A 24,629-nucleotide genomic window follows, 5' to 3' on the forward strand; every position below is an offset into this window, starting at 1 on the left:
TTTGCTTTAATTTGACTTGAATTTTGTCCATAATTATTATAGTTTAAAAAAAATAATTATTTTGTAGTATACATGTTTGATCACTGATTTTATAATTATTTTTTATTTTAATAATTTTCATAATATTTAATTTTTTAATTATGTTTTTTTATATTTTATTATTATAAAAAGTGTATAAATAAAAGACCCAAGAGATTTTATATAACGAAAGTGTACCATTTTGTTAACTTATTTTATTGTGGTCTTATAGAAAAGGAAAACCTATAATTGAAATAAAAACAAAAAGAACTTGATTTTATTTTAATGATACACAGCTGAATGCTCCATGAGTAAAATATTGTACAAAAATATCAAAATAGCAAGACATTAAATAAAGTAATGCTGAATTAAAAGACATAATTAAAAGGAATTACACAATGTATTAACTCAATTAGTGACCTAGTTGGAATAAGGTACCTAGGAAATGTGGTACAGCATATGATTCCAATTTCAATAGTAGGAGGACAAATATGACTTTGGGTTTTTGACCCTTCCCACCTATGATTGACTTACACACTAAAGGCAAAAGAGAGAGAATAAATATCATGATCATGAAGGAGAAAACAAGACAACACATGAAAAAAAAAAACTAATTTCTTAAAGGAAATGATGAAATAAAACACTGAACATATGATTTTTTTCTTGTTGAGAAAAAGAAAGAAACAAAAGACAGAACTAAGTTGGTACTGGAAACTTGTTTGGAAACTATGTTAAAAATGAAATAATAGTGTGAATAATTAAATATATAACTATTGATTTTTATTTTAAACTTAAAAAATCACATTTGAAGAGTGAAGTGAGCACACTGCAAAATAGTTGTGAATGATAGTATTATTTTTATAACTATTAAACACAATTATATATGTAAAATTGAAACTCAAATTTCAATTAAATGGAAACAATAAAAAAATTTCAACTCAAAGGTATTTAATAATGTTAAAAACTCTCTGGTCTAACACTTTTTAATAATTTTAATTTGTTTGTTTTTGACAGCTAGAGTTAAAATTGATTAAAAACTGTGTATCTGGGATTGGAATGATAAAAGATCCTTGAATAGGTTGTGTAACCTACAAACTTGGTCATTTAAAATAGATTTTAATTAATTTAAGAGATATGTTTAGAAAATGTTTTAATAATTGTCATGATTTAATGACAAAGAAAAGTCCAAGGGTAAAAAAAGCAGAAAATGATGGAACAGGAAATTGGTAAAATGGTATGAAAATGGAAAATAAAAGGTGGTTTCAGCAGTGTTAGAAGGCTTTTTCAATTTCCTTCAGTCCACCTTCTCTCTCTCTTTCTCTCTCCTTGGAACTGTTTTTTGGCTCTAGATCAACCGTAACATACAACTGAATTGTTTCTCCTACTCAGGTTTTTCATTTGTGTTTCTGCAATTTGGAGCTGAAGATCAACGACCGTTCAAAATTCGCGTTGGATCGGATCGAATCTGTAACCGAATAGAGTTTGGAGATCTGAAGAGAAGAGAGGGATCTGTGAGCGCCATAGGTGATGGCGATGTCGGGGATGCGAGGGCTCTCCGTTTTCATAAGCGATATTCGCAATTGTCAGAACAAGGAGCAGGAGAGGCTTCGCGTGGACAAGGAACTCGGCAACATACGCACGCGCTTCAAAAATGAGAAGGTTCGCTTAGGGTTTATTTTCTCCTTTCAGCTTTTCTGCTTAGTTCCTGGTGGCTGGTTCTGTTGCTCGAGGTTTTGTCTCCCTGACTCAATTGGTTGTTATCACTCTGAGGCAGTGGAAACCTAGAAAATTGATATTGATGACCTCTTTAGTAGTGTCGGTATTGGTGTTTAAAATTGATAGAGGGAAATTAGGTAGAAATGAGTTGGACTTTAGTGGGTTTGATACGTCTGGACATGACATTTTTACTGGTTTACTGTTATGTGAAAAACCAAGGTTGTCGTGATTGATAGCTTAGTGGTGGATGAGTATGTGGAAATATTTGCAGTAAGCTGAAATTATAGGGGTTATTATGTTCTGTTTACTTCTAATAATGTCCCTTTGGCTACAACATTGAAGATGACATAGAATGGCAGCTGGTACCGAACTAGCTCATGTGTAGATATTTATATGCTAGAAGGCCAGATCTTTTCAGTTTGCACAGATTAGTAGATCTAGTACATTGCAAGTAGCATAGATTATTTCTGAAATAACTTCTGGTATCCATTTTGTTACTCTGGCAAAGAAGTCATATAATGATAGATTACAAAATTCCTCTTTGGATCCATACGGTAGGAATTGACTACAAATATGCTGTAATTTGTTCAACTATTATATTACATTTGTGGTCAGAGTTTGTTATGTGTTTTATAGACTCTATAGGTGCATCTATCTTTCTGAGTTAATTTCAGGAAGTTCCAATCTAGAAGATTGTTAAAATTTGCTACTGCATAAAATCAAGTGGAAAGTTGGATGAGTCTGGTGTTGTTTCCACAATGATTTGTACAATTTGGGTTTAAGCCGTAACTTAATTCCTGATGAATACAATACGGGAACTAAATCCTGAAAAGCTAGAATGAAAATACGGTATTCTCCATGTTAATTAGTTAGAGAATAGATATTCAACATTGGAACTGGCAACCCAATTTCATTTGGTTTATCCTACTACCTTTTAGCATTCTACCTTAACTAAGATATAGTCTATCGATGGATGGAGAGATTCCCTAGATTAACTAATACTCAATTCTTGCCACATCAATTCTCTTTAGTTTTTAAAACCTAATTATTTTTTTCTTGAATTCTAAGAAGAATAAAGAAGACATTGATGATTTATAGAGTCTATGTTACTCACAAAAAATCCCACTCAACACTATTTTTAGAAAATTAATGATTATGGTAATTTTTGCATGTTCTTATGCAGGTCATATATAAATTTTGCATTCTCCTAACAACCCACAAGTTTGTAAATGGCCAATTCAGTATCATTAACTCTAGCACTCAATTGAATAGAAAGAAAGAAACTTAAACTAAATCAAAGGAATCCAAATAAATCATCATTCAGACCAAGCTGTCTTCATTCTAACAGAAAATTATCGATCATAAATAATGGAAGAAAACAATAAAATTGTAAATTTATATCATTTTTGATTGTGACTTTTCCCTTGGAACTTTCCAGTCTTCTTCTAACATGAAGCACAAATTCTGTTTATGCAAGCTCCCTATTTGACAAGTCTCTATAAAATGTCATTTATGTTAGGTGGGAGTCATTTTTCCTGATTTTTTTTTTTGGATTTTTGGTGCTCTAATCCTTCTAGGCCTATAGCTCCTTAATTTTTGGATAAGGAGATGGTTTGTTTGATTCTCTCCAGCTGACTCACAGTCACATGCATATCTGTATGTTTCCAGAAATGTGGGGCCCTGAATCCACTTTTGTAGTAGAAATTGATGGTCTATGATTCTGAGCATTGCAATGTCATTGCCGACTAGTAAAGTAAAACATGTAATATTGATTATTTATTATGAACAGTACCCAATGATGGAATTTCACTTTACCATCACCTTCACTGAGTTATGACCTTGTTTTTAAATATGAGGAACCTTTTACATTAAAGAGCTCTTCTAGCAATTGGACTGTGGTATTGGATGCAGAAGATTGTTGTTTGACTTTTGTCTTTGCTGCACAACTGCTTCTTGGGATTTACTTTTGTCCTTGCCAACGTTGTTCTTACTTACCACTCTAATGGTGCCTATGGTTTTTATAATAAACTGTCATTTTTTTTGGCTCAAATGGTATCATAAATATAATTCACACCAGAGGGTTTCGGAACTATTTATCGACTAATTGATATTCTTTCTTTCTCTGTCACAATTGCAACTCCTGGAGCCAAATTGTGTCCTGAAATCTGTTTTATTTGGTCTTCCTTCTATATTTGTTGTTTTGAATATTTTTTCCTTATATATCTGTTAAACTACCCTTTTAATTATAGAAAAGTGAGTTTCTCAAATTTTTTTTTTTATTTTTCAAATCCTTTATTTTTATTTATTTTGTTGACTTTCTTCTTTTAGAGAAGCAGGGTTTTCAAATTTTTGTTTTCCCTTTCCAAAGCTGTCTTTATCTAACTGCGTTGGTTTGTTTACCATTTCTTGATAATTTAGCTTCTTTATATTATTCCAGTTTTTCCAGAAAGTAAAATATATCTACTCATCTATTACTCAAGTTCCATTTGTTCTTGCTGTTGTTTGAAACAACTTGTGAATGGCTCTATTTAATTTTTTTACTTTTGGTTCTGCTTTAGGCTTTGACTCCATACGAGAAAAAGAAATATGTTTGGAAAATGCTTTATATATACATGCTTGGCTATGATGTGGATTTTGGTCACATGGAGGCTGTTTCTCTTATATCTGCCCCAAAGTATCCTGAAAAACAGGTATTTTGTTCTCCTTCGTGATGCCGTTTTGTAATGTTTTGTTACTCTCTCAACATATAGATTACTCCATTGTTTTAGAGCGTTGTTTCAGTTTCAATTCATTTACATGTTTACCTAGCAGAGAAAATATCTGTAGACTGTGAAGAAGGAATTCTAATATCATCATAAATGACTGCAGGTCGGATACATTGTAACTTCAAGTTTGCTTAATGAAAATCATGACTTTCTCAGGTTGGCTATAAATACAGTGCGCAATGATATCATTGGTCGTAATGAAACCTTCCAGTGTCTAGCATTGACTATGGTATGGTAATACCTTTCCTGGACTTGCACGTCATGTTAATCATTTAATGATAACAAACATTTCTTTTAGTATCGTAAAAGGTATTAACTAGAAGTCTTTGAGCAAGTTTTTTGCAATTTGTGGTGGACTTTCTCACCTAATTATTTTACTATTTTCTGCTGATCATGTTCCATTAAAAACTTTTACTTGTTAATATGAACCTTCAATGATTATATAAGTTATAAACCAATAAAGTATTCACATTAGATGACTATTTATGCTTTTTTCTTTACCATTATGGTTTCAATGTATGTGACCAAAAGGGTTATCCTGTAGGTTGGAAATATTGGTGGGAGAGAATTTGCTGAGTCCTTAGCACCTGACGTGCAAAAGTTGCTGGTAAGAAAGTATTTCATTAATCATTAAATAGGTGGATTTATTGGAAAATATTGATCTTAACTGCATTTGTGATCTAGATATCAAGCAGTTGCAGACCACTCGTCAGAAAAAAAGCTGCATTGTGTTTGCTACGTCTGTACAGGAAAAATCCTGATGTTGTTAATGTAGATGGATGGTAAATCTCAATGTAATTATGCTAGTATACACTTTTTTCTGTATGGCTTTTCTTCAAAGAGCTTATTTCTCAATCTTCTGCCTTAAGGGCGGATCGGATGGCACAACTTTTGGATGAACGAGATCTTGGTGTTTTGACATCTTCTATGAGCCTTCTTGTTGCATTGGTATCAAACAACCACGAGGCATACTGGAGTTGTCTTCCCAAGTGTATCAAAATTTTAGAGCGGCTTGCTAGGAACCTGGATATCCCTCAAGAATACACTTACTATGGTATCCCGTCTCCCTGGCTTCAGGTTTGTGAATTTTTCTTTTCCTAAAATATGTATTTTTCAATTGGCTTTGATTTAGGGAAGGTTTTCAAATTCTTTCAGCTTGTTTGCTTTCATCGAGAACCAAAAGTGTTGAAGTAAATTTTTTTGTTTTATCCAGCACACAAACCTTTTATTCTCTTACTAATTTTTACTTAATGTAGGTCAAAACAATGAGGGCTCTTCAATATTTTCCTACAATTGAAGATCCTAATGCCAGAAGGTCACTGTTTGAGGTTTGTCAGATCACATTGAAATTGTCCAAAACATTTGTTTAGTTAATAGTTTTACCGAGCCTTGATCTATCATTTCAGGTCTTACAAAGGATACTGATGGGAACTGATGTTGTAAAAAATGTGAACAAAAATAATGCATCCCATGCTGTTCTTTTTGAAGCCCTTGCTCTGGTATGTTTATTGTGCTATACTATATTTTAAAGAAAAAACCATATTTTTGTTCTTTAAACTGATCACTGTATATGGCATTAATCTGCATTTATAAATAATATTCCAATAATTATGAATGTTAACCGAAACCATTGCAAAGTAGGCCTTGGCCCCAACTTTTGTTGTATATACTTTTTTCTTCTCTTTCTCCATATTTGATTGGTTGTCTTCATTTCTATCCATAGATCTGCATGCACATCTTTATAAGAATGCTTATAGTTTGAATTTGGGGGTTCTATAGTTGTCCTTAATTCTTCATATAGAGATTCATGTAGTGAATTTGGTGGCGGTTACTCCCCTCCAAATTTAGGCAAAGGATTTTTTTTCTCACAATGAGATGTAGTAGTTATTGTCTCTATTCTGATTTCCCTCTTCAGGTGATGCATCTTGATGCCGAAAAAGAGATGATGTCTCAATGCGTGGCTCTTCTTGGAAAATTTATTGCTGTCCGTGAACCAAACATCCGGTATCTTGGCTTGGTAAGTTGGGGCGCACATTTGCTTAATGCACATTTCTCTTCTTTTTTTCTGTTTGAAAGGAGGGGCCAAAGTTGCATGCCCAATTTTCTGTGGTAGATGTCATTGTATCACACTTTAGAAGGCTTTGGTGGTATTGGTTGGTTGTCATAATGTAATGTTGCAGTTCATAAAATATATGCTATTGCGGTGCAGGAGAATATGACTAGAATGTTGATGGTTACTGATATACAAGATATCATAAAAAGACATCAAGCTCAGATTATTACCTCATTGAAAGATCCTGACATCAGGTTAAATGTGCTATCCTATATGTTAACATCATTTTTCCCGTATATATCATCACTGAATTATTTGCATTCGGAATCCAGTCTTTACTTATTGGTAGCATATATGTCTTCGTGTATACATAAAGTGGGCTAATTAAATATAAGATGTCAATTCATCGATTCACTCTGATTATATTCCTTCCGACCTTCCTAAAAATTTAGATGAATTGAGATCAAAACACTTTCTTTTCAAGATCTTGGTTTTACTTTTTTCTTTTCCTGTTAATGAGTAGATTATATATTATTTTATGTTTTGCAAAAATGCTACCTGTACGTGAAGGTTGATACTGTTTACGAAACTAGTTTCTCTTAAAATTTACAAGTGCATTAAGATGAAAAGTTGATACAAAGCATATTCCCTAATTCTCAATGCCAATTTTTATTAAATCTAGATTTTTTAACTGCATCTATTTACATGCAGTATTCGGAGGCGTGCTCTAGATTTGCTTTATGGCATGTGTGATGTTTCAAATGCAAAGGATATAGTTGAAGAACTACTGCAGGTATGCAACTAGGTCCAAACTAATTCATGTAATTTGAAAATATATTGTAATGTAAACTCTACCACCTTCTCAACAGCCCCCTCATGATACAATAAACAAATGAAATGATCTAGCTATTAACTGGGTACATTTAATTATTAGTTTGCGATTTCAAATTTTTTGTAGTATCTCAGCACAGCAGAGTTTGCAATGCGTGAGGAATTGTCACTTAAAGCGGCTATTCTAGCTGAGAAGTTTGCACCAGACCTTTCATGGTAATGTAATTGAACCTACTAAAGAAGTAAAGAATAGCGCTGTTACTGTAGCAAACAATCTCATCATTGATCCTCTTGATATGTAACTCCTGAGTTGCTCGTAAAGGTTACTTTCATACGGAATAGCATATAATGAAATGAATTCTTAAAAAAAAAGTGCAGTATATAGTTCCTTATTCTTATCACTAATAAATCTAGGACAACAATTCAGCTATTTTAGATGGGCAAATAAACAGATAGTTTGCCCTGATCTTGAAGAAAATACCCCAATAGGCTCGAGTGCAAAGTCCCCAAGTGTCTTCGTGTGACCCCATGATTAATTGAGAGTGGTTTCATTATCATACATGTGATGGATTCTTTTTATCAAAAATTAAAAATTCAGTATAATCGAAGAGATATACTTGTTTACTTATCTTTTGTTTGGATCCATTGATGTGTCCTTTCATCTTTTTGTGGCTTGTTTTCTGTTTTTTTTTGGAGGATGACCAGTATTCAACTTTTTCACCTGACTTTTTTTTCATGAAAAATCTACTGGAGAAAAGGACTATATAACTATAAAATTCAAAATAATAGCCAACCTGTTTAATTTCAATCAAAAATTTTCTGATGCAAATATAGGCAATTAATTTAGAAATTAGTAGGGACAGCTTAGAGAAACTGCTAGATTGCGTTCTTTATGAACATGTGAGATGAACATCAATAATTTCTCAACATTTTTCTGTAACTGTGAAGTGATTGCAAGACTTTGTTTATATAATTTTGTTCAGTATTTGTAGAATAGAAACAGTAAATCTGTCACCCCATTCCCTCAATAAAAAATCCGTAGTTATCTTAGATCTTATTGTTGATGTAATATGCACATTGATATCATGCCATCCTTTTTATACAGGTACGTTGATGTAATTCTTCAATTAATTGACAAGGCTGGAGATTTTGTTAGTGATGATATATGGTTTCGGGTGGTGCAGTTTGTTACAAACAATGAAGATTTACAGGTATGATTGGAACTTGTGGTGACTATGATACTGCTCCCTAATATACAAAACATTCACTGGGCATTTGATGTCTTTTTCAGCCTTATGCTGCGGCAAAAGCGCGAGAGTATCTTGACAAACCTGCTATACACGAGACAATGGTTAAGGTTTGTATTTTGTTACCATTCTTTAATTATCTGTTACTAGTTTGTATGGACGATATTTTTGCATAGTTCTACTTGTTGAAGAGGGTTTTTAAATTGTAAAATGGGTAAGAAATATTTAATTATATTAGAGAAAAACAGCGACATTTTTGTGAAGTGGTTCCTTTAACTGGAACTTCCATAATCTCTTACAGAATATGATGAATGCTGATAAGTGTTTCTTGCTGTTATTTTGGATTTTATGTAGTATTTTACTTTAAATTGATTTGTTTGCAAATCAAAGTTTTTAAATAATTTATATCTTGATTTATTCACTATGAGAAAGCAGGTATTTATTTAATTTCTATCTCATGTGAATACACTTCAACAGGTCAGTGCATACATCCTTGGAGAGTTTGGACACCTTCTAGCCAGACGACCTGGATGCAGTCCAAAGGAAATATTTGGCATTATACATGAGAAGCTTCCTACTGTATCGTAAGGAGAATCACACTCTACTTCATTTAATTTTCAGTTGAAATCCATTTTTTTCAAGATACCTTACAGGGATGTGCTTTATATTCAGGACTTCTACTATTTCTATTCTTTTGTCTACATATGCTAAAATTCTGATGCACAGTCAACCACCAGACCCTGAATTACAAAATCAGATATGGACAATATTTAAGAAGTGAGATTGACCTCTTCAGTGCTCAATTTCTTATTACTATGGTTTTTCATGAGGCCATAGGTTCTTCTAACCCATTTGCTCATGTTTAGATATGAAAGCTCAATTGAAGTTGAAATACAGCAAAGAGCTGTCGAATATTTTGCATTGAGTAGAAAAGGTGCAGCTCTAATGGACATATTGGCCGAAATGCCTAAATTCCCCGAACGACAGGTTTTCTTGCAATATTGATTCAGAGACAACTTGTTTGAAATTTGCATTATCACTTATGACATACACTCATGGATTTTCTACTCTTTTTCAAATTCAGTCTGCTTTGATTAAAAAGGCTGAAGACACTGAAGTTGACACTGCAGAACAAAGTGCCATAAGGTTACGAGCTCAACAGCTATCTCAAACATCAAATGCTTTGGTTGTAACAGAACAAAGTCATGCTAATGGAACTCCTCCTGGTGGCCAACTTAGCCTTGTAAAAATTCCCAGCATGAGCAGTAATGTGGTTAGTTGTTCGCTCTGCTTTGTGTATCTTCACAAATGATTTTGGTCAACATTATTTCATCTTTAACTGTATAATTGTTCGTCCTATTGCTTAGTTTGACACCTGTTATTTTCTAAACAGGATGATACCTCAGCAGATGGAAGATTATCCCAGGAAAATGGGACTTTGAGTAAAGTAGATTCTCAACCTCCTTCAGGAGATTTCCTTGGTGATCTCTTGGGTCCATTGGCTATTGAAGGCCCTCCCAGTATCAATATCCACACTCGGTCAAGCTCTAATTCAGGATTGGAAGGAACTGTGGTTGAAGCCACAGCCATAGTACCTGCTGGAGAACAGACCAATTCGGTGCAGGTACCTTGCATTAACTATTAATTTAGTCTTTTGCTTAACCGGCTGTGCTAACTGAATACTAATGCAAAACATTGGATATGGTTTTTTATTATATTTTCTGCATCTTATATTTTTCTACGTTAATTATTGTTGATGATGAACCACACTCATTGCAAAACTTTCTAGTACAAATGCAAATTTAGGCCATGTAACAATTACTTTTTCACTAGACTCTGTTTGCTACTGTTCGACATTAGAAGGATAAAATAACTGGTGGTCATTGGAATATAACTTGCACCTTTTGTATATGCAGCCAATTGGAAATATTGCTGAAAGGTTTCATGCTTTGTGCGTGAAGGATAGTGGTGTTCTATACGAGGATCCCTACATTCAGGTATTTGCTTCATTTATTTTCTAGTGTTCTCTATTTATTGTTTTAATTTTGATCATGTATATTTGCAGCTTAAACTTGTGTTCTTAGATTAAAATATCTATGTGCCCAGATTGGTATTAAGGCAGAATGGAGAGCTCACCTTGGACATCTTGTTCTTTTCTTGGGAAACAAGAACACTTCTCCTCTTGTCTCTGTTCAAGCTTTAATATTGCCTCCCACACATTTGAAGATGGAGCTCTCTCTAGTACCAGAAACCATACCTCCCCGGGCACAAGTGAGAATCCTTTTGTTACTGTTGGTTTCTTTCAAATATTGTTATTTTGTTAATTTACATTTTCCCTCTTTTGATTGTATAGGTGCAATGCCCACTTGAGGTCATTAATCTCCATCCAAGCAGGGATGTCGCTGTTCTTGATTTCTCCTACATGTTTGGTAACGATAGGGTACTCAAATTTTAACCTGTGGTTCATTTGTCTAGTTTAAAAAATTCTGATGGAGTTGAGTTTATCATCTGCGTCCAAGGCTAGTCAGAAAAAAAATAACAGTTGACTACTTATGTTAGAACACACTGAACACTCTCACAAAACTGAAGGAAAGGAAACTGGTACTAAATTTGAAATTGTATTTCTCACACGTATGCCGCAATATATCATTATTGTTTATAGTACTATTACAGCAGTTAGTTAACAGTCCACTAACTACCTAACACAAGACTAACTGAATTATCTACAACATTCTCCCTTAGTTCAGATTATTATCAATAGGCTGCACTGCTATCATCTCTCTAATCAACTTGAATCTGTCAGCCTTAAGAGGCTTTTGTTAAAATATCAGCCACCTGTTAGTAGTACTGCAATATTTTAACTCCACCTTTCCTTTACTGACTTGATCCCTTAGGAATTGAAATCTTGTCTCAATATGCTTGATCCTTCCATGAGCCATAGGATGTCTGGCCAAGCCTATGGCTAATTTGTTGTCTACTAGCATCTTCTTATTCTCTTATATTCTAATCTTCATTTCAAGTTCTCAAGCCACAAGGCTTGATAAGCTCCCATTGAGGTTGCAATGTATTCCGCATGGCATGAAGACAATCCCACCACTGACTTCTTAGAGCACTACGAAATAGGTGTTCCACACATCATAAACACATACCCTGTCTGTAGCCAAATACTTCATCAAATATTACTACCATCCTTTGAAAACAACCCATAATGAGAAATACTTGGATGAACCCTAGATCTGTTTATACAACAAGTTGCATTGAGTATCTTGTCACTTTCTTCCTTCTGTAACTGTATACCGCAATCAACTAGTATTTGGACAGAATTACAGTCCCAAAAAAATAGGATAGCAAACCCAGATCTCTTTTTTCAAATCATAATTCTACTTTGAACTTGTCAATTTCTACACTGCATTGCTTTCACAAACTAGTAGGTCATCTACATAGAGGCAAATTAATATTAAACACTTGCACTAACTCTCACATAAACTCCATATTTTCTTGTACGCTTCCCGAGGAACTAAACACAGATTGATTGTCATTTTGTCATGGATAAATTGTCGTCCAAGGAACTTGGTACTGTGTCAACACTGATAACCTACTTGCAGACATTCAAACTGGGACTTTAAGAGAGCGTAGAATTCAGTTTATATGTTCCAAGCATAGTGCATACAATATTTATGATCTAGTTTGAGGAGTTGTTAAATAGGTGATATTATTTTGTTGTACAGCGTTTTTAGAAGCTCTTTTTATGTGCACCTAGGTTTAGGTTTATGAACATTGGTTGCAGCCTTTCTCCTAGAGATATACTTGTAACTTAAGAGCCAAATTGTTAGGGTTTTTTTTTCTTAATTTATCTATTAGTTCCTCATTGTTAAATAGAGAAAAACGAACAACATTTGGCTCCTAAGTTACATGTGTCGCCACATTAGTCCTTTTGCATCACTTTATGTGGTCCTAATATTTTAATTATTAAATTAGTCCTCTAAACATTTATTTAATCACTTAGCTCTTCAAAACTGATGAAAAGGGATTTTGTCTCTCTTCTCTCTCCTCATCTTGAACAGAACAAGAAAAGTTTACAAAAATTCATCCCCTCCATATCTCTCCAACCAAATGCTATTTTAATTAATTTATATTTATATGTTGCTTCGTAGGTCAATGTCAAACTTCGCCTACCTGCTGTCCTAAATAAATTTCTCCAACCTATATCTGTAACTGCTGAAGAGTTTTTCCCTCAATGGAGATCACTTCCTGGACCACCTTTGAAACTTCAAGAAGTGGTATGTATTCTGCATTACGTAAAGTTTGGATATCATTTACCAATTTGATTATTATTCTTAATTTTGTGGCAGATTTGTAATAGCTTTGCCGGCTTGTTATGTATGGTCATGCAAACTTAAATTCATCTTTCCTGTTGGTTTTGCAGGTTAGAGGTGTTAGGCCACTTCCACTGCCTGAAATGGCAAACTTATTCAGCAGTTACCACATAACAGTTTCCCCTGGCCTTGTATGATATTGAAGTTTCTCGTTTTATTTCTTTATTTATCTTTATTGGTATTCTTAACAACTACTAATCTACATTGTTTCTGCTATCTATCTGCTTTAGGATCCCAATCCAAACAATCTCGTTGCGAGTACAACATTTTATTCAGAAAGTACTAGGGCAATGCTTTGTTTAGTAAGTACATATGTTGAACTACATATCTTGCATTGCAATTCGCAGTCCCTACAAATAGTGTAGTCGTTATTACAACTTGTTTGTTTTAGGTTCATTCCAGACATTCATGATTAAATTAAGTTAGTGATTACATTAGTTGAACCTTGAGGTAGTTTTAAAGCTTTATTGTGAATGATGTGCACAGATAAGAATTGAGACAGACCCAGCTGACAGAACCCAGCTGCGAATGACAGTTGCTTCAGGGGACCCAACACTAACATTTGAGTACGTGATTTGTTTTCTACTTTTTTACAAGATGCTTTCAATAGATTGATTCTGCATGCATCTTTTGCTGATGATTGGAATGTTGGGTTGCAGGCTGAAGGAGTTCATCAAAGACCAATTAGTGAGCATTCCCACTCCTATCGCAATTCGTCCGACACAGCTAGCTCCAGCATCTCCAGTGGCTCAACCCAGCAGTGCTCCCGCATCCTTGACGGATCCTGGGGCAATGCTGGCTGCTCTTTTATGACAACATAAAGGTGTTCGTTCATTAATCATTACAAATTTGTAAACCTCATCTACACATCCTAACCCTGTTTCCCTCAAGCTAGTGAGGTGGATATACGAAATCACGATGCAAGGGCTGGCGGAATTACGAGTGAGCTTGTTTACCGGCTGAGTGTTTGAGCAGGGATTTCTGGGTTGGTGGGCATTTTTGAGATTCTTTCTGCACAAAGTGATTGTCCTTTAAGCGAGATTATATATCGGTTGGGCAAGGGTTTTAGTTTTCTCATATTTTTCCCCTTTCCCAGTTTATCTGGATTTGTTTGCGGTGCACCTGATATCGTGTAAGATATTGCCTTTGATAGAAACAATTGTAAGTTTGAAATTGTTATTTTGATATTACGTATACAATAATAGCTTGTGGAGTAAGGACTAGCTCATTTTTGCTATCGATGCATTAGGATTTTATGTTTATATTAAAATACACGAGTAAATGTATTGAAGTTTCCTTTGTATGATTAATCGTAGCTTTATAGTTAAAAATTCAAAAGCTAAATGGAATTCGAATAGATGTTTATCATTTTTTAATCCCTAATAATGTAAATAGCGAAAACTTAAGTAGTAATCAAGAAATATCATAAATGAAAATATAAGTTGAGATTAAAATGAAAATATAACTAAGATTTTGCCGATTTGTTTAAAATGTCAATACAAATTCGAAATAGTTAATGTCATTTAGAAAGGTTGGAATTTCATCAGGTCTTCGAAAAAGTAGTTAATATTGAATGTATATGAAATGTTCGATTTTCCTAACAAAATGATGACCGATCTTAAATTCCCTGGTAGTACGAAGACGAATGCAATTATAAACTCAATAAACACTAAATTTGCAAAGCCTATATTTCTTTGATTAGTATAGTAGCATAATCTTGGAAAAGGTTATGAAATCCTAAAGCGCCTAGGGAAGCTGAATGAAAACGATTGTACAGTGCAGAGGGTGTATAAAGAATGACTATTGATGAGGCCAGGGAAAGGTAGCTCTCTAGGCATCTTACGGTTTGAGCTTAAAGATCAAGAGGAGAAGGCTTCACTTTTTGACCGACCTCCAAAAAAATGAGAATCCAATCTATACAAATAATCCTGTCAGATAAGCAACACAAAAACATGCTTATCTCCCATGAATCCAGTAATAGAAGTGAGTGGGAGGAAATGGAATTATTGAGTAATCTAAACCGATATGGCTCCCAGAACATTCAACCGAATGGTTCACGGGTTGTAAACATGTATCGGATGTCAAAATTACTCAAGGACCATCTCAGTCGCAGGTAACAAAATCCATAGTGACCTGTAGATGAATTAAACTCTAAAGTGGCACAAGAAGTCCCGCGGCAATTCATTCAACTCGTGTACACCCGAACAAATCAATGCACACAAACATACTGACCCAGCTCGTATGACTAATACTAAAATTGGCAGTCAAAATTTGTATGCTAGCGCCATTCCTGGCAATTACCGCCCAATAGAACTCTCACTGGAAAGGATGACAAACAAAATCTGCTATCGCCATTCCCGGCAATCACCACATCTCCAACTTGCAAGCCGAGATGGTGATTCCACCCAAGGTGAACACTGCCTATGAATCCAAATCCTACAAATCTCACAATGGAGATCAGGGAGCGGTTCCTTTTGTGAACATTGCTGACAACTATAAACATTTCCTTGTAACAAATTTGTAGGCTCACAGTTGGATGCTAAATTAACAGTTCCGCATCCTTCGGGAACACAAGAAGAATTTTTCAAACAACCCGAGAAGACCCGAGAAGCGTCAGCTTCCTCAGATTGAATATTCTCATCAGAGTGGAGCAGTTCAGTCAGTGAGAAGTAGGTATGAGGTTCAAAATCCACGAACTCATGATAATTTACAATTTCGGGGTCCTTCAGAAGACTGCAGTTAGCAGAGGCATCTTCGACAGAAGGGGATAAATCTTTTACTGATTTGGAAAGCATCTCATTGCTGGTTGAGAACTCAGCGTGAAGATTACCTCTAAAAGAACCATTATTCTCCCTCTCACGTTTAGATATCTTAGGAAGTCCTGGCCCAGAGACAGTATTGCCCACACAATTTGCATCTAACTCGGGTTCTGCAAGAAGCTCAACACTTGAAAGGGAGAACAGCAGAGGATCATTGTCTTGTCTAGAGAAATCCACTGCAGGACAGATAGGAGTTGCAGGCTCACATGTGCTCCTGTCAATAGGTGTACCAGAATCAGAATCTCCCCCAAAGTAATCTTTCTTTGAAGCCCTTGAAGACCTCTTGTCCTCTTGAGTCCTGTAACTCAAATCAGAGAAAGGACATACAGGCGACTTTATCCTGCGACACTTGCAACATTTGAAGCCCAGCACATCAAACAGTCTGGACTCTTCAAGTTCCACAGCTTCAGCATGGTACCAATCTGTAAAACTCAGAAATTAGATAAATAAAGGAAAGTAGGTAAAAATGTCAGCACTTATTACCTTGGTAAAAAACTTACGTTTACATGTTTCACAACAGATATACATTAGATCAGAATTATAAGGTTTTTGGCACAAGCGACAAACAGGTTCCAATTGAGGCAGGCCTGAACCTCCTTTTAAAAGAATGTTCTTGAGCCTGAAATCAAAGCCCGTATCTTCGTTGTTCTTCTTTTTCCATATAATACCCCAAGAACAATTTCTGCTACGGCCTTTTGTTTCCAAAGAGAAATCAGAAGCAAATCGTTTTGTGTCAGATCGACTATTCTTTGTCCTAGAAGACATCAATTCTTGACCATCACATTTAGGCCCTGATCCCTTCAGAACTGCTGAAGTGCTTTGTTCTTGTCCTTCTAAGAGTAAGGGACTGGTTGGAGACTCATTACAAGACTCTTTTTGAGTAAGTAATTTGGCATGATGACATTGTTTGCATGTGGCCAAGAACTCAACTTCTTCACATGTAGAGACAGTTGAACTCACTGAACAACCCGTGTGACAATAACCTGTGCCCGTATGAAATAAAAGATTAAACTAAATAAGCAGAGACAAAATAAACGGGCAATATGGTATTCATGTGTTTATTCAATGGAAAACACTAATTCGTTTCATAAGAAACAGAAAAAATTTCACTTCAAAAATAAAATAAAAACTTCATCACAGCATACTAAAATAAATGAAACGATGATGGATGACACAAGGAGCTTACCTTGACAGGCACTGCACTTGAGAGCATTCCTGAAATAAAACCGAGACAAATTGTGGTGTTAGAAAAATTAATGTAAAAGAAAAGGAATAGCGTAAACAAACACCTGAATAAAACAGTAACAACTAAACGTAATTACCCAATTAAAACACCCAGCTGACAAACAGAGCATGATAGCATGTTCAATTTGTCTCTCTTGCAGGTAAGGTAAAAAAAAATGTCCTTGTAAGTAGCTTTCAACTGCCTTTTGTGCAACTGAGATGTAATGTACATGTACTCTTTATCAGATAGCATTTTTCCATTACGCATTTCATACTCTTTTACCAAATATAAAGGAATCCGTTTTTCAGAAAACCAGAACTTTTCCTTTCCTTCAGGACCTCGCTCTACTTCAACATGTTTCATTACCCGAGAAGGAAGATGTTTTTGGCTTCCAAAGGCTACTCTATACAAAATTTTGCCCTCCACAATTCTTTTTTCATGAATATTTGCATTCCTAAAAGCAGATGCTTCAGTATCTTGACCTTTCACATCTAGGAGGTTGTGCTCGGGACGAATCAGATCATTCCATCTGATATGAAAATCTAGATATCGAACCTGGTGCAAATGATCAAAAAATATCATTTAAGTTATTGACAAATCCAACATGCTGATGCAAAAAAAAGAATTGTTAACGAAAAAAAATAACTACTATATATATATATATATATATATATATATATGTGTGTGTGTGTGTGTGTGTGTATATATATATATATATAAATCAGAGGAGACCTGAAGGGCCAACTGGGTTGCATTCCTACTAATTTGAACTGCTGCTCTCCAAACAACCTGTCTGCTTCTTTTAGGAATCTCAGAGCCATCAGCATATAATATGCCAGAAATTTTCCTCGAACCACCTGATACCAAAAACAGTCAGTATCAGTGCTTTTATTCCCATACAAATTAAAATTATTTCAAATGCAATTGGCAACTCAATTATAGCAAATTCAAGTTTGACAGCCACTATTTCTAAACTCCCGAATTATGAGTTGACAATATTAATTATGTAATATTATATATATATATATATATATATATATATATATATAGAAATACATTTAGAAATGAACAATATTGTATAATTTTTAATTTAACACAATAATATAATTTTAACAAGAAAATGACCAATTAGGGTCACTTGAGACGATTTCCATTTCAGTTCATAGTGAATCAATAACTGAATGAAGATGCAACAATCCAATTTAGCTAATAATTTACTTCCTGTTGAGAATGGTATAATATATACTAGAATACCTTGTCGGGCTGCTTTTCTGGCCATGGTTTTTGGCAAAACAGCTTTCTGGAATACAGATTTGGAAAATTTCCCGCCATGCCACCAAACAAAATTTTGAGGACAAGCACCGGCTGTAACTTTGTTGATAGATAACTGTTTCTTACGCCTCCCACATGTTGCACCTTTCTGTGTAGTTCCAAGAGTAACTGCAGCACTTTGGATTGTAGAAAATTCAGCTAACCAATCATCCATCAACTTCACCCAGTCCCCACAAAAAGCAATTGTTCGAATGTTCTCCTCGAGCTGAAAAGAACAATTTCATTAACCAACCAAAAACAAATGATTTATAAATCTGCACATTTAACAAGTGAAAGAAATGCAGGCAATATATCTAGAGTCCAGACATTAAAAATTAAAGAATCTCCTTGATTAAAAATTAATAACAATCACTCACTTTGAGTAGAAGAGGTTTTATATCACTAAATGATGTGGCCCGTTCCACTTGTTTACGCCAATGCCTTCTATAACATTCACTTATAAAGGGCCCAACTATTAAACCGCGTAAACTTTCCTCCATGTATATAACATAAGTTGCAATGCTAGGGATGATTCCTTCTCCAATCCTTACTGGAGCAAGACCAGAAAGGATTTTCATTGCATTTTTGGTGGCACTTAGAGCAGCATGATTTAACATGCATCCTTTCTTGCTCGAAATAAGGGCTTTACAAGAAAGGCACCAACCACACCTCTCTCTTGGAACCTCTATAAGCTTCTTTTCAGAACTTGGCCAAAAGAAGCGTGAAGCTGTTTGGGAGAATGCTTTTGCAAGCAAATAAGTGTTTCCAGATGTTGCTTTGCCCAAGTTATCAGACACATGACCCTCTGATCTGGAATCCTCAGAAGAAAGAACGGCCAGGTTAGCAGCAGCAGATGCCGCAAAATCACCATGCATATAGCAATTAATATATGACTGTGGTTTATAGGAGAAACCAGTGTACATAAAATCCTTAGTCAAACTGCCTTTGCACTTTCCAAAACCAGATTGGTCACCTTTAGATTGCAAAGACAAATTCATAGGCAGCCTTGAGTCATTTGTGTGCCCATAATTATTAAATTGGTTGTTTACAAAGGTGCACTTAGCAGGGCTGACTGCAGTTGACTTATTAACAGAATTTTCAAACTTGGGATTGAACTGATGGTTAACAATTGAAAATGTCGAATTCATTGCAGTTTCCTCACAAAGCTTCAAATTCACAGTAGTTCTCGTATTGTACCTGCTTCCAGGAGCAGGACCACAACTTGTAACCAAAGAAGCATCAAGAGATGGTTCCAAATTATCACTACAAATTCCATTTGAAAATGTTAAACTGTATTCTGCCTTCACTGAACTTACAGCTTGATTCTTTTCTTCAATCATGGGAGAAAGTAACACGTCTGTATTTGAATTTGTTAAGTTTACTTTCGGTACACTTGTGACACAAATGGATAAGAAGTTTTCTGGAATTTTCCAATACTCTAACATTGCCATGCAAATGCCATTGTATATAGGTCTAAGTTGCTCAGATGCAGTAAGGACTTGGAGAACTTCAGGAATGTCATTCTGATTGTAGTACTTAAGACAAAATTCATCACGGTTGACATCGAGTCTGCAAAAATATAATATCAAAATCTAACCTCAAATTTGCAAGTACATCTAAAGCTAGAACTGGGAATGACAGCAAAAAGTAAAACAGATAAATAAAAAACCAGAACACAAATTCAAAATAGGACAAGGACTCATCCAGCATAATAAATGGAATGAAAGAAACACAAAAAAGATGTAACATACACCAGTAAGTGGTCGCATGTGCCCATGAAAACTTGCCCATACAAATCCTTTCCAAATACTTCAGCCCCTTTCAGTGATGTTCCCCGTGCAATAGAAGGCCCAATCATATTTATTTTGCACTCTGGACAATACCATTCCCCATCCGGTATATGCATTTTCATCACACCAATACACCTTGAATGATAAACTGCAGGACAACCATCACAACAAAGTAAGGTTCCATCCATGCCACACAAGCGGCATTCATCTCCATTGCCATCGACATCCTCGGCATTCAATTCTGAAACATACTTCTTAGTTTCACTATCCTTGCAGGCAGTAGTTTTGGAATATCTTGGATGAACTCTTCTGGGCCCAATTTCAGTAGGAAGGCTATCTTCATTATCATAATCAATCCCAACCTCTGATTCTTCACGCATGTTCATTTCAGCTTTAAACTCCTCAGATGCCAGAACATCATCACAGAGAATTTGCAAAATCATCAGTTTCCTACTTGCAGACAATAAATAGTACTCGCCATGAAAAATTTCATTATAAAATCCTTTCCACTCAGGTCCCTTTGTGTAACCATAAATTGCTAAATACTGAAACGTAAAAACAGGCCAAGTCAAAGCATCAAGGAGACTCCAATCAATGCACCTGAAAAATAAAATACATGTCCCAATTAATATTTTTTAAAATAAGAAATCTCACAAATAGAACACTAGGGCATATACAATGGTGTGTGTATTGAGAAATTAAAAGAATGACAGACTTATTGTCCTGCATAAAATTAATCGATGGTTCAAACAAAGACATTTTCGTTTATTTGAAATTCTAGTACAACACTTTGGCCTAACAGTCAAAAAATATAAGATTCCTACAAATGTTTTTGGGATCTACACAAGAAGAAAACAAGTTAACCAGTAGAATAAAGGTAGCTGTGTCCTCCGCCGAGCCATCAAAGAACAAAAATGGGAACATAAATGGAACGGTTGTTTTCAATCAGTCAAACCGAATGGGACATGACACCAATTTCACTAAAAAAAATATCATCACACTAAAAGTAGGTCTCCAGGCCTCCTTGGATGAAAATTGATGACATAAACAGAACACTTCGTGTTTTACCGCCAATAAAATAAACTGGCACGTGACATACTAGTCATAAAACATAAAACAATTTATACAGTATCAATAACCTCTAACTCTAATCAGAAAACAGTACCAAAAGCAACTGCATCCATGTTTGGCCTTAAAACTAAATCTACTGCTAAAATCGAACTAAAAAAAAAGTAATAGAATTAAGTACCTAAGGCATTTTGTTGCACGCCGCGAACCATCTGGTGAAATGTTTTCAAGGTGACGTCTCAAAACACGCATCAGCGAAATGTGAATTGCATCAAGCAACGTGTTAGAAACTTTACAGTTCAAAGCACCGACAAACTCGTCTAAAGTAAAAGGACTGAGAAACAGACGAATGCTAAACGACCGCAGGAATCCGTACACTGAAAGGAGATTCAGAACGCAAGATTCCGGAACGCCAATTGTTCCAGAAGAAGGCGGCAGCGTGGGTGCAGACGGTATCGGCGTTTCGGAATCGGAACTCAAATCCCTAGCCTCGCTGCACGACTCGTCGTCCGTTTCATCTCGTTCTTCTTCGCTCTCAACCAATAAATCGCCGTGCAATTCGCTCGAACCTCTCTCCCGTACCTCCGCAATCTTCGGCAACACCGACTCCTCCAATTCGCCTTTCCTCCGAATTAAATCATCGTCGAAATAGCTATCAAGGAGAAGTATCCTACGAATCGCGATGCTATCTAAGTCCTCGAATCCGCCACTCTCGTACACGACTCTGTACAACCCGCTCTCGTAGCGGACGACTTTGCCGAGAAGAACCGTGTTCCCGCGGAACTCTTTCAGCACGTATCGACCAACCAGTGCAACCGGAGGCGCCTTCTTCGCCTCAGGAAACGTTTTCGGATCGCCGGCGACAGTTCCGTCCTCTTCTCTTCTCCGTTTACGCGGGCGACCTCTAGATCTCACAACGGGAGGCTCCATCGTGGAATCAGAAGGAGAATGAAGCGTCTCTGCTGTTTTTTGCAGAGTTTTCTGTGTTTGACGAAAGGTTTAGGGTTTGTTGGGATGGAACGAAACGACGTGGAAGGTGGTAGAGAAAGTGAGTGATGAGAATTGCGGTAAAGATGTTAGGGTTGTGAGAAGAAAAAGAGGAGAGCAGAGAGGGAAATTTTGCTAGTGATGGTGTTACACCCTCCAGGAAAGAGGTTTGTTGTGGTTATCCCACGTCGGGTCCGTGTGCCGATTTCACTCGGACGAGTCAAACGCACGTTCTGTAATTCATTTATTTATTTAACCATTTTAACTTTTAGTATTAGTATTCCGTCAAATCACATTCTCTTCGTATTCTTGCTGGTAAAATCTACTGCTAAGTTTGTTGAATTTCGTTTAAAAATAAATTATTATTATTTTCAATTTTTGTTTGTTATTTCAACTTTATATAATAACAACTTATAACAAAAATATTTGAAAATATATAAATTATATTATAATTAAATCTATAATAAAAAATATTAAAAATCTGTAGATTGTTTAAACTTTTTATAAATAATTTATATATCTTCCGAACTTTAATTTAAAAAATTAAACTCATGTATAAAAAGATATAGCAATTTATTTTAGAAAATGAGATAACATAGCAAGAATAATATTTTAAATATTTAATCATTTGAGCTATTTTCAATTTTTTTTACATAGCCCATTTTTTTATTTGTTTTTGTTTTAAATTTTAAAAATTAATATAATCTAATCTTCTTTTTTGTCTAAATTGGGGGAGATGATTTGAATGGATTTGAGTGGATTTGAGGGTAATTTTTTAGTTGTTTTTTTGAGTGGATTTGTGGGTAATTGAGAGTGAATTTGGAAGTAAAGTTTATGAGAATTAGTGTAGGATTTGATTGATGTGATAAATTTTAAAAATTAGTTTAATTGGTAGAAAAGGAAGATGACCAAATTGCCCCTAGTTATAAAAGTATTATAAAATGTTATTTTGTAATGTTATATTTAATTGTAAAAATGTTTATGAAGAAGAAAAAATTATTTGGTTGTTCATGTCTAGGGAAAGGTTTGACAAGTTACCACAACTGAGTCCTCCAATACAAGTTTCTGTACAAATCTTGGATTTTGTTCGTGTAATCGTTTACCAAGCATCTGTAAACGATTATAGGTGTATTTTTTGATGCAGAAGTTTCAAAAGACTTCAGGATTTTGTTCGTGTAATTGTTTACCAATGAGTTGTAATCGATTACCAAAATACCCCTAATTATTAAAATAATATAAAATTATATTTGTTAATGTTATATTTAATTGTAAATTTTTTTATAGAGAATAAAAAATTAAAAATAATTATTAAAATTAATTTTTAAAAAGTAAAAAAATTATAATTTTTGTTACCTTTCGCAATGAGTAAATCCGAGATTTGTATGTGTTTACATGAATATTATTTAACTTAACATTATGTTACTCTCTCAGCAACCAAATATCAAATAAGAAAACTATATCCTCTTGTATAGTTATATATTTGAAAGATTTTGTTTTAACAATATCTAAAAAACATCATGTCAAAATCACTTTTTAAATAAATAATCTAAAATATAATTAAATCACCGAAACCCACAATGTTCTTCATTGAAATCATAATTAGGGATTTTTCACTGCATCTGTATCCAGTATACTAACACGGGCAAAGATTTTCTCCCAAAAGAAAACTCTAGTAGTATTAGAATCATGAAACGTACTAAAAATAAGTGGTCATTGAAGTCTTCTTCAAGAGTTGGGTCCCCATTTCCCTATCAGCTTCGTCTTCATCATCATCCACCATAGATGCTCGTTGTATCCTTCCAACCTCCACCATCCCTATCAGCTTCGTCTTCATCATCATCCACCATGGATGCTCGCTATATCCTTCCAACCTCCACCATCCCTATCAGTTTTGTCTTCATCATCATCCACCATGGATGCTCGCTATATCCTTCCAACCTCCACCATCATCAAAATCGCATCAGCCTGCAACACGCATCAGCCATGCACGACGGAGGAAGAATGTTGGGGCAACCGATTACTGCACACGCATTCTTCAAAGCTGAAACCGAATACAAGAACGTGGAACTGAATACGTTGTTCTCTGCAATTTCTTGAAGGAGTATGTTCTTCTCTGCAATTTCTTGAAGGAGTGGAACCGGATACGCGTGATGAAACCGAATACAACTTCATCTTCATTTTCTTCTTACCATTGTAACCGGTTATCTTACCACTGTAACCGGTTACCAAATTCGTGGAACCGAATACATGCCCATGAACCACCTCTTCTTCAAGCGTTGCTGCTTCAGTAAACTTCATCTTCATGCATCAAGTTGTCCTCAACATCAAGCTGCAATCAACCTCGTTCTTCGTCTTGAATGGTTGTGTCAATGGCAGAGAATCTCGCCAGCCAGGGCTAAGAGCGTTGCACACCAAAAGTGTGA

At 35.1% G+C, this 24,629-nt stretch overlaps 2 protein-coding genes across 6 annotated transcripts; one reads left to right on the forward strand and one right to left on the reverse strand.

The window, feature by feature from the left end:
• Positions 1 to 1,286: 1,286 nt before the first annotated feature.
• Positions 1,287 to 14,243, forward strand: LOC108333992 (AP-2 complex subunit alpha-1). Of its 3 annotated transcripts, XM_017569543.2 has the most exons (28): positions 1,287 to 1,677; positions 4,293 to 4,424; positions 4,603 to 4,728; positions 5,044 to 5,106; positions 5,184 to 5,281; positions 5,369 to 5,576; positions 5,756 to 5,827; positions 5,906 to 5,998; positions 6,415 to 6,516; positions 6,709 to 6,806; positions 7,264 to 7,345; positions 7,511 to 7,599; positions 8,489 to 8,594; positions 8,675 to 8,740; positions 9,108 to 9,214; positions 9,303 to 9,407; positions 9,497 to 9,617; positions 9,715 to 9,903; positions 10,024 to 10,254; positions 10,547 to 10,627; positions 10,737 to 10,901; positions 10,984 to 11,070; positions 12,785 to 12,910; positions 13,057 to 13,137; positions 13,237 to 13,308; positions 13,493 to 13,572; positions 13,666 to 13,829; positions 13,902 to 14,243. In XM_017569543.2, the coding sequence occupies exons 1-27, from the start codon at positions 1,546 to 1,548 to the stop codon at positions 13,817 to 13,819; spliced, it is 3,066 nt and encodes a 1,021-aa protein (XP_017425032.1). In that variant the 5' UTR covers positions 1,287 to 1,545; the 3' UTR covers positions 13,820 to 13,829; positions 13,902 to 14,243. The 3 variants fall into 3 exon arrangements, with proteins under 3 accessions (XP_017425032.1, XP_017425031.1, XP_052726540.1); XM_017569542.2 differs by having other exon boundaries at positions 13,666 to 14,243; XM_052870580.1 differs by lacking the exons at positions 1,287 to 1,677; positions 4,293 to 4,424; positions 4,603 to 4,728; positions 5,044 to 5,106 and having other exon boundaries at positions 5,184 to 5,293; positions 13,666 to 14,243.
• A 440-nt stretch (positions 14,244 to 14,683) lies between these two features.
• LOC108332913 (DDT domain-containing protein PTM) lies at positions 14,684 to 22,426 on the reverse strand. 3 transcript variants are annotated; one of them, XM_052870444.1, is made up of 9 exons: positions 21,401 to 22,422; positions 20,113 to 20,751; positions 18,739 to 19,930; positions 18,305 to 18,587; positions 17,783 to 17,907; positions 17,148 to 17,605; positions 17,012 to 17,040; positions 16,326 to 16,808; positions 14,684 to 16,247 (listed from the first exon to the last, which is right to left on the reverse strand). In XM_052870444.1, the coding sequence occupies exons 1-9, from the start codon at positions 22,147 to 22,149 to the stop codon at positions 15,352 to 15,354; spliced, it is 4,854 nt and encodes a 1,617-aa protein (XP_052726404.1). In that variant the 5' UTR covers positions 22,150 to 22,422; the 3' UTR covers positions 14,684 to 15,351. The 3 variants fall into 3 exon arrangements, with proteins under 3 accessions (XP_052726404.1, XP_052726405.1, XP_052726406.1); XM_052870445.1 differs by having other exon boundaries at positions 18,739 to 19,171; positions 21,401 to 22,421; XM_052870446.1 differs by having other exon boundaries at positions 16,011 to 16,247; positions 16,309 to 16,808; positions 21,401 to 22,426.
• Positions 22,427 to 24,629: the final 2,203 nt, after the last annotated feature.

Source organism: Vigna angularis, chromosome 11 (genome assembly GCF_016808095.1).
Source record: "Vigna angularis cultivar LongXiaoDou No.4 chromosome 11, ASM1680809v1, whole genome shotgun sequence".
Lineage (NCBI taxonomy): Eukaryota > Viridiplantae > Streptophyta > Magnoliopsida > Fabales > Fabaceae > Vigna > Vigna angularis.